Source organism: Myotis davidii, unplaced genomic scaffold, assembly GCF_000327345.1.
Source record: "Myotis davidii unplaced genomic scaffold, ASM32734v1 scaffold54, whole genome shotgun sequence".
In the NCBI taxonomy this organism is placed as follows: Eukaryota; Metazoa; Chordata; class Mammalia; order Chiroptera; family Vespertilionidae; genus Myotis; species Myotis davidii.
This window is the reverse complement of record NW_006287915.1, coordinates 3902439-3912836: the sequence shown is the minus strand read 5'-3', so window position 1 is coordinate 3912836 and position 10398 is coordinate 3902439. Positions and strand designations below refer to the sequence as shown.

At 38.7% G+C, this 10398-nt stretch overlaps 1 protein-coding gene across 1 annotated transcript in view; it reads left to right on the top strand.

Annotated features, from left to right (window-relative positions):
* The window catches only part of TRHDE (thyrotropin releasing hormone degrading enzyme), a gene marked incomplete at its 5' end in the record, with an annotated part of 386911 nt that overhangs the window by 96076 nt on the left and 280437 nt on the right, over positions 1 to 10398 (top strand). The window contains one exon of the mRNA XM_006759751.1: positions 7687 to 7813. Coding sequence (XP_006759814.1) covers positions 7687 to 7813 — 127 coding nt within the window. The remainder of the gene's footprint in view (positions 1 to 7686; positions 7814 to 10398) is intronic.

Here is a 10398-nt window from a genome sequence, read left to right as displayed (position 1 = left end):
ATATTTACCTTTACTTGTTAAAACATTGGATGTAGGCGTGAATAACTGCTTGCCTTCCTTTACTCCCATGGTTCTCTGTCCTTATCCACTTAATCACTGTTGCTATGGAGAGGACTTCTGAAGAGCCAGCGTCAGTGAGGTCCACCTTGCTATTCTCAGTTATAAGACTTTGTTGCTCTATCTTCCCACTGGACTGCAAGCTCCTTGGAAGAGCACATGTCTCTTTTGCTTATCTTTCCACTCAGCAGGGGAATAGTGGCCTGACCATTAATAGATGCTCATTGAATAGCAACTGAATAGATGAATTTCCCATTGATGAAATCTTTAAACTGTCTTTGATATCTTATTCTAAATTGCACAGCTATCAGAGATAAAGTCAATTTGAATTTGTCTCAAGTTCCCTTCCATTATGATTCTCTCCCAAAGGATAGTCTATCATAATAATGGCAAATAGCTGACACCAATGCCATCTCTCCTATCCTTGAGAGTGCAGCTGGCATTTCACAGATCTTGGCACTTTCTTCTGCCAAGGGCAGATGTGGTCTCAGGATTCTTTCCCACATGCCCTCTAAGCAGCCACTGTTAGTTGTCAGGATAGTTGAAACCTAATGGCCACCCTTGATTTTGTGAGAAACTGAGATGATTGAAGGGATTGAAGGTATCTGCCTTTAGTGTTTTTCCCCATTCAGTGACTAAAATACTTAAAATTCTATAAAAAGAATTACAGAGAATTCTCTTTAAATACAGAGAATTCATGAAATTACAGAGTAAAGGCCACTGGGTTCAATAGACCTCCCCTAGGAACACCTATTTTGGGTGTTTACCTGTTATAAGGGATCAAAAACATGTAGCTCCTACACTTTAGTTCATCACTGTGATCTATTACCACAGGGGTGGTACCATGAGGATATTTTTCTAAAGTTACCTCTTTATTCCATATTGGCTATCACAGTTGTTTCTCTCTAATTAGTACCAAGGTCACGGGTGGTTAATGGGGAAATAAGAGGAACACTGAAGAATAAAATAGATCCAGAAACATAGAAGCATGGAACAGACTGTCGAATCTCAGCTGCAGACTCAGAAGTGGCTCTCAGCTTCTCAGAGGGAAGGCAGGGGGTGGGTGGAGAGAGATCAACCAAAGAACTTATATTCATAACCCATGGATACATACAATAGGGTGGTAGAGGCCTGGGTTTGGGAAGAAGAGGGAACAGGGGGGACAATAAGGGGTCAGTGGGAGAAAAAGGGGGCATATGTAATACTTTCAACAATAAAGATTTTTTAAAAAGAATAAAGGATGGAGTTTGGTAGCTGAGCAGTTGGTATGCATTTTCAAGGAAAGTGAAAAATGCAAAGGAGTAAAACTATCTATAATAATAAAAGCGTAATATGCAAATTGAGCAAATGGCCAAACAGTGGAACGACCATCCAGACGACTTTCCAGATGACCTTCTGGACAAAGCAGGGGATGACCTTCTATAATTACCTCCTGGGATAACCTTCCAGAAAGACCAGTGTATTGGGGGTAGGAGAGTGAGGCACCCAGGGCTGCTGCAAGTGCTGAGGTGGTATCTGGGGCTGCTGGGAGGGCCACTCTTGCATTAATTTCATGCATCGGGCCTCTAGTGCTGTGGTCGGCAAACCGTGGCTCGTGAGCCACATGCGGCTCTTTGGCCCCTTCAGTGTGGCCACAAAGTTTCAATCGCACTGTACATGCGCTTTCGCACGTGGTATTTTGTGGAAGAGCCACACTCAAGGGGCTGCAGTTTACCGACCACTGCTCTAGTGTGAAGATAAAAGAAAAACATGTTCATTATTTCCTTTTCAAAATAAGTGGGGGACTACATTAGAAGAATTTAGGCAAATTAGTGTAATGAAAGGAACTTTGAGCTGAGACCAGAGAAGTTAACTGACTTTCAAAAATTGACAGTAGTTAGCAAGAAAGCTGAGTCTCACCTCCCAGTGTGCCAGTTCCTTGTGTAGTGTCTTTCTCACAGGTCTAAATGGGCAGTTTGGTTCATATCAGTTGTTGGGAGAAGCTATGCAGAGGGAGAGATAAAGGCTGGTTAGCAATTTACATTTTCAGAGCTGGGCTCTTATCATGGGATGTCAGAAAATGCAAATAAGCAGGTGTAATAAAATTATATTTCAATGCTTTTGAGTGATAACTGTTTATGAAGATTTAGTTTTTATGTTATGATTAAGTAGAGTCTATTTAACCTAAAAGAAGAAAAACAGCTCTGAGTGTTTTTCACAGGATAAAATGAATTATTGTACAGCAAACTCTTGATTAATTTCATAGGAATTACCTAGTTTGTGAAATAATTTGGATTCCGCCCCCCACTCCTCCAGCCCTCCATCCTTCAATTGGGTCTCATTAGTTCCAACAGGGCATTGGAATGAGACAGGTACAGATAAAGTGAATGATTGCTCTTAAGTGAGAATGTGACTAAAGTTAGGTTTACTTAGTAGCTAAATGACTCATTCAGTAGAATGTTAGGACCAATTGAATAAGTTATCCATTTATCGGCATCTCTACTGCCATCTCTCCCGTCCAAACCACCATCTTTCACTTGTACTTCTACAATAGTCAAACTCATTTCCTTTTATGTGTTTCTATTCCTTTACTAATCCATTACCGACACTGCTTTTGATGTAATCTATTAAAACCAAATTCTGATCATGCCATTCTGTGGTTTAAAAATCTTTAAATAACTTATTTGTGCCTGTAGTATTAAGTTAATATTCTACAATTTGATATACAGACCTTTCTTTAATATGATTTGAAGTCTCTTCTCTGGTCTCACCTATCACTGTATATCTCCTCATTTTTCGAATGTTGTATCTCTGTGGGCCATCTTAACAAGCAATTCTCTATATTTCAGTTCACTTTAATATAGGTCACTGATGTGATCTTTCTGAAATGCAAAAATAATTTTATCACTTTCTGGCTTAATATCCTCCAATGATTCACCACCACTATTATAACTAAGTTCTAATATTTACTCTTGCCTTTAAAGTCACTAATTATTTGGTCAGCATTGTTTCCTAAGCACATAATATGACTTTGATCTAGGTGCCGACCACCTAGATCAACTCATTAGTCAACAGAGCCAAATATCAACAGTACAATGATTGAAATTTCTTTTGAGAGCCAAATTTTTTAAACTTAAACTATATAGGTAGGTACATTGTTATTAATTTAATTAGGATACTCCTAAGGCTTAGGAAGAGCCACACCCAAGGGACCAAAAAGCCACATGTGGCTCATGAGCTGCAGTTTGCCGACCACTGGTCTAGGATATTACCTTCTATTTAGCTTAATGCATTCAGCTTAATTTCAAGACTTAGCTGAAACATTTTCTCCCCTGAGAATCCCATCCCACAGTCTTATCAAAGGGTTCCTATTGTATACTCCTTAGGACCGGCACATACCTATGAAATTCACTCATTCATTCAGAAAAATGTATGGACTGCTTACTATGTGCCAGGCACTTGACAGGAAAATTAAAAAAAAAAAACACACCAAAACAACCTATTTTGACCAACATAAAAAAATGACACTTTCGTGGTCAGAGCTAATAGGTCAAAATTATTTCCCTCATGCAAGTTACGTTCTTGGAGAAAAGGCAGCAGGGAGCAAAATGAGTAAGTAAAACATATCTGTTACTAAATGCTGATAAATGTTACAGGAAACAATAAAACAAGGAAGGAGGATAGAAAGTTCTGGGGTAGAAAGGAAGATGTCTAAGCAAGAAGAGATATTTGTAGAAGTATCTAAGGTATACAGTGAGCAAGCCATGGAGATATCTAGGGGAAAACTCAAAAGCCTTAATGGGAGATCTGGCATGATTGAGGAATGCAAAGGAAGCTAGTGTATGGATAGAGTAAGGTTATAGTGGAGCAAAGTAGTAAGAAATGAGGTCAGAGAGATAAAGAGGATTCCCTTTTTATAGGGATATATTGGGCCCTTGTAAAACTTGGCCTTTTACTCTGAATGAGATGGGAAGCCACTGGAGGAGGAAAGCAAAGGAGTGATAGGACTGGATGTTCATTTTAACAGGAACATTTCATTGCTGTGTAGAGGACGTACTTAAGGAGTAAGGAACACGACATTAGTAGGCTACTAGAGCACTCATCTAGGCAAGAAATGAAGGAAGCTTGGAGCAGAGTGGTAATGGTGGGGTTATAAAAATGGCTGGTGTTTGGATATATTTTTAAGGTAGATCCACAAGGATTTCATGACCAATTGAACATGGAGTATGAAAGAAAGAGGAAAAAAATAGTGTTGAGGCATTGGCTTGGGCAAGTGATGGAAAGACTTTTGGAGTAGCAGGTAGGGGTGTGTGTGTGTGTGTGTGAGTGTGTGTGTGTGTGTGTGTGTGTGTGTGTGTGTAATATCAGACATGTTACATTTGAGATGCCTCTTCGATATCTTAGTGGAAACATCCAGTGGTCAGGTGGATTAATGAGTGTAGAAGTCTGGAAGTAATGAGGTAAAATCTTCAGCATCTAAGTGACATCTTATATCCATGAGACTAGATGTCACCACCAAAAAAACTGAGTGTAGACAGAGAATTGAAGATATCTATTGATGGAATCTGGAACTCTCCAACATTAAGTGAGAAAGATGGATGAGGATAAGGAGAAATCAGCCAGGAGACAGGAGTTGTCAACCAGATAGAAGGAAAAGTGAGATAGAAGCCAAGTGAAAAAAAATGTTAGGAGGAGGAGAAATTATCAACTGTGCCAAATTCTGCTGATAGGTGATGCATGTTGAGGACTGGAACTGACTGTTGGATTTGGCATCCTGGTGCCTTTAGTGATGTTGACGAGAGCAGTTATGGGAGAGGAGTGGGAATCAAAGCTTCATTATAGTGAATTCAAGAGAGAATAGACATAGAGTGTAAGTGGGCAACCATCCTAAGGGATCCTTTTCATTCTAAAAGTGTTTCAGTTTGGATGTTAACTTAGATACTAATCCTAACTATATAGAAGAAAAAAACTTTCAAGGAGCATTGCTGGAAGACATAGTTGAGGAACTGTGGTCAGCAAAGAATTTGTTTTTAAACGTAAGAAACAATACCAATTACTTTTTTTTAATTTTGTGGTAAGAATTTTTAGTGTTTTATTTCTATTCTCTACTACAATCCTGACACACAGCATGCATGCAATACATGTTTGAATGAACAAAAGAAGACACTGTGCTAAGCGTGTGTATGTTTTATCTTCTCACTCAGATTGGATCATTTCCATAAAATCTTGAAAACCAGCTTAATTTAATTGTGCTTCTCCTGTCTTGGTCTACAGATAGCTTGACTAACTGGTAGAATTGATTAATAGGAGTGGCTGTTTCTACCAAAATCAATGCTGCTTCCTAGGAGTGAAATTAGTGTCCTTTTGCTGCACCATTTTGCAGTGGTCCTGGTTATGCTTTTAAACTTGAATCTTCTGAAAGATGTCCATTCTCCTGAGTATCCATTTGTCATTTATAGTTTACCATTCACATAGTATTTATCATTGTCCTTTATTATCTAACTTACCTAACACATGGAAAACTCTCTGAGAATGGAGATGACATTGCTTCTCTCCATGCCCCCTCCCCCCAATAATGCTTTGTGCCACCTTTAATTAGAGAACATGTCTGATTCACTACCAAGTTAAAAATGCTTAGTCCAGGCCTGTTGCAAAGCAGATGTCAAATAAATGTTTGTTGAATGAATGAATGCATGAGTAAATGATTACTGTGTGTGGTGTATGCTGCTGGTACCCAGACATCTTCTTTCCTGTTTGGTCACCTATACCCCAGCTCTCACTGCTTTGCTCTTAATAGGTTGTCCCTGAAATCTTCTTCAAAGGACTATACTTGGGCCAGTCCATGGATGCCTTCCCCTTGGTAATCAGTATCCAATGCCTGAGGTGCAGGAGTTTGGGAATCTAGCTGTGGTACCTCAAGGCAGTGCAAGCTCACCGGGGCATGTTACACTCCAGGGCTCCCCGTGGGATCAGGCTCCCAGGACTTCAGCTGAAATTGCACTTTGCTTGACTCATTATTCTTCCTTATCTTGCTTCCCAGGGCTCCCTTGTAGGCTTCTCCTGAGAACACCTCCTTAGTAGACCACTTGCACACTCATCCTTTCCTTGGGGTCTGCTTCTTGGGAACTTATACATAACATATTGCATGTTTATAAGCAGTGATGTCAGGGGCAGGGAATGGTAACAACTTTCTCTCTAAGAGTGTCACATTTTGCAGTGGTATGTGGTGTCTACACCACCAACCTAAACTGTAGGTGACTGTCAACTAAATTTGATATTTGATTTGGTTGGTGGGTGGGAATTTCAGTAAACAAATTTATTGAATTTAGTAGATATCTTATTGAATTAGAGGACTTTCTAACATAAAGCAGAATGTATTTTTTTTTAAACTTTCTACTCTTTTTGATTAAACACATCTCTGACATATGTTCTCTCCCCTTAAGCCAGGATAGTAAAGAGTTGATTGTCTAATCAATTTTTATACGATTGAGTACAGCTTTTTTTGGTCTTTGTGTTGAATATAAATATCCATTTTCACAAACTGAGTAAACCATTTATTTTTTTTCCAGTGATTTGAAAAGAACACAAACTCCTTTATCTGTAAAATGTGATTGGAAGTAATCTGTTTTAGAACTGAAAAGAGCTTTAGTAACCAGCTGGTGGCCAACACTTTTATTTTATAAATGAGACCACTTGAGACCCAAAGAGGTTAAGTACTTTGTTCAATATCACTCGGTTTGGTCAGTAACAGAGCAGGACTCCCAGCCAACTCCCAGGCTGCTGTGCTCGTCACAGCTCCACAGAATACATATTTATTATTCACAGAATTGATATGAGGATTAGGGACCACATCTGTGAAAAATAGATTTAGCCTTTGGAAAGAAAGATGCTGGGTAGCTTTATAAAAGCTTTATGAAAACTAATCTCATTTTAACCTTTTCTGTATAGTTGTTAGTTTTGTTCAGTTTTATGTTATTTGCCTCTGGCTCCTTTTTGGCCAAGGACTAGATAATATACAATGCTTGATTTAAAAATCAATATTAAGTATCCGGACTGTGTTATATGAATGACCTCAGCTGGTTTCGAAGCCTGGAGCAGTTGAAGACGGCTTTCCAGAATGGCAATCATTTATGGACATGACACATTTTCTGTTCCTACTTTGCATATTGGGAATAAGGACAGTTAGTTCCAAAGAAAAGAAGGAAATGTAACATATATTTCCGTTCGGCTCGGTAATGCTTTCCTAGCTGGATGCAATGTGTCTTTAACAAACCATGAATTTTCTCTCCTGCTGAGCCACCATATCCTGCCTACTTTCCGCATAGTCTGAGAACCATTATCCTAATCCGCCGTACCTTCCTATCTCTAGCAAGCACATGTAAGTGATAACTTTGAATACTTATTTTGATGCAAGCTGTATAAATCTTCTCTATGTCTTCTTGTAAAGCGAGGAAATTGTGACTTGCTCAACTTGGTTACTTTAATTGCTTGAGTTTGGTTCATTCAGCCACAGCATGCTTTGATATATGAACAAGAATGCTGTTTAATTTCTGTAGGAAGCGAAGTGATTTGTGTAGATTCATATATGCAGGCAAGATAAAATTTGAGTACCAAAAGGCTAAAGTAACTTTTATATATATTTTTAATTAGGTACGATTATATGCACGACCCGACGCTATCAGAAGAGGATCCGGGGACTATGCTCTCCATATAACAAAGAGATTAATAGAGTTTTATGAAGACTACTTTAAAGTGCCCTACTCCTTGCCCAAACTAGGTAAGAATTGTCTTGGTTATTTTACTGGAAAGGGTCCAAGAAGGTGGAATTTCTTCTTCATGCATTTATTCGAGACATTCAGAAGCACGGAAATTCCAAGGGTTATATATTTTAAAGACGATAAGCATGAAAATGGTTTTTTTCTGAAGAGGTAAAATAAAATTTAGTGTTTCTAGAGGCTTGCCAAAAAGTGCTCATAGGAATTAAGAATGGCATTATCTAAGTTTTGGATTCCAGAAGATAACCCCCATAGCTATAGTTTGTGGAATACATACTGGGAAGGGGTACTTGTCAGTGTCTCATTTAATCCGCACAGCTGCTATGTGGGTAGGTTACTGTTACATTTTCCACCAAAGGGAATTGAGACCCAGGAGCCTTCCATTCATTCAGACAGCCAATAAGTAAAGAAGCTGGGATTTCAAGGTAGGTCTTTATGATCTCCAGACCTATTCAATATTGTCTACTCATTGTTTTGTTTCTTTCCTAATCCCTGATGTCAGATCTCAGTGTATTCATTGTCCCTTACGTTATTTTTGTTCAGTCACATTTCAAGTAAGTCATGGTAAATGGAATAAAATCAAGAGAGAAGGGGAATTTTAATGGTGGAGGTTGCGTTCATGATGAATATGCTTGCATTTCCTTCTTTTACAAAGAGATATGTTGGATAATTTTTTGTCGAATGAATAAATGGATGGATTTTGTTATCCTAATTTAAATGAAGTCGCTGCTTTTTATTTTTTATTTTTTAAGGATGCTCCTACTCTCGGGTATACCAGCTTTTATTCTTTCTTTCTTTCTTTCTTTCTTTCTTTCTTTCTTTCTTTCTTTCTTTCTTTCTTTCTTTCTTTATGATCTAGATCATAACAAGCATTTCATTTCTAATTGTCCTTTGAAATAAAGCACCGATTTAAAGTGAAATTCGTTTTTTTCAGTCTTGTTTTAACAAAACATTTTTCCATTAACATGAGCTAACATTTAAATTTGTAGAATTTTTTTCTATCCTCACCTGAGGATATTTTTTTCCATTAATTTTCAGACAGAATGGAAGGGAGGAGGTCAGAGGTGAGAGAGAGAGAGAGAGAGAGACATTTATGTGAGAGAGCCTCCCACATGTGCCCAGTCCAAGCTGGGGATGGAAACCGCACCCGAGGTACGGTGCCGTAACCAGGAATTGAACCTGCGACGCTCTAACCCACTGAGCCAAACCCGTCAGGGCTGAAGTTGCTGCTTTTACAGGGGAACAGACTCTGACTTTCCAGGAAATTAGAAAAGGCATGTCACCCATTAGAAATGCTGAAGTTATGTTTTTGTCCTCAGAAAACCTGTTTTGAAAGATTACATCACTATCTTCCTTTATTCCCCTCCCCTCTCCCCATCCTTTTTTCCTTCCCCAGAGCATTTTTGATCAGCATCCACATAAAAGTGATTGCTTGTTGGCAAGAATAAAGTACTTATCTGATCAAAAATGTTAGCATTTGAACCACAGGCTCTCCTCTCAGGAGAACTGGGCCTATTTCATTAAAGCACCTGCCTGCTGAGTAGCTTTATTGGTCTTACAATGTGTAGTTCAGAGAGTAGATGGAATAGTTGATATTGGGATCAATGGGTGTGGCATATAATTTTAATAAGTGATGTTTATGAAATTCTGAGGACTTTTTCAAATATATGCTCTTAGAATCCATAATATATAAGTTCAAATATTTAACAAAATTGTATCTCAAATAGAATCTATGTGTGGTTTTTTTTTCCCTTCTGTCTTCTTTCTTTTCTTCTCTGTATTCACTTCCCTATTGGAATCCATTACACTGAAATCTCCCTGGTAGGCACCCAAGGCAGGAAGAATACCTGACCTCATTTGCATGGGAGGTGACACTGTTCTGTACTCCAAGTGAAACTGACTGGGAACTTCCCAGCTTGACCCTAATGTAAAATTCACAAGTGCTTATGCTGCAAGTTCAGCAAGAGAAATAAAATGCGAATCTTTGTCCCCTTCAGACCAGTAATTAGTGGAGGAATTCAATTTATAACTTCAGGGGGTTCCATGTAGCTGTCAGCTTGCAGCAGGAGGCATCCCCAGTCCTCTATTTCACTCACAAGTGAACCATGCAGGCTTTCATCTGCAGAAAAGAGCTTTGTTCGCTGGTACTCTTACTTGTTAAGCTACCTTCCAGTGTGTACAACAGAATGATTTGACTCACCCCAGCACACTTCTTTTTATGTATCTAGGGGAGTTACTATAGCCTGTGGCACTTCCTAAAATTTCTCCTAAAGTTCTACTTACTTTATGTATCTATAGATATTTAGATCTATATGTTAATGGATTTATAAGTATGCTTTCTAAATACCTCCTCCATAAAAATTCCTAAGCACAGAAGCATTTTGACAAATTCTTACTTTCCACTGTACACGATGAATTATCCTATCTAATAAAAGAGAAACATGGTAATTGGCGTACGACCGCTACCCTTCCTATTGGCTAATCAGGGAGATATGCAAATTAACTGGCAGCCAAGATGGCGGCTGGCAGCCAGGCAGCTTGAAACTAACATGAGGCTTGCTTGCTTCAGTGACGGAGGAAACCAACA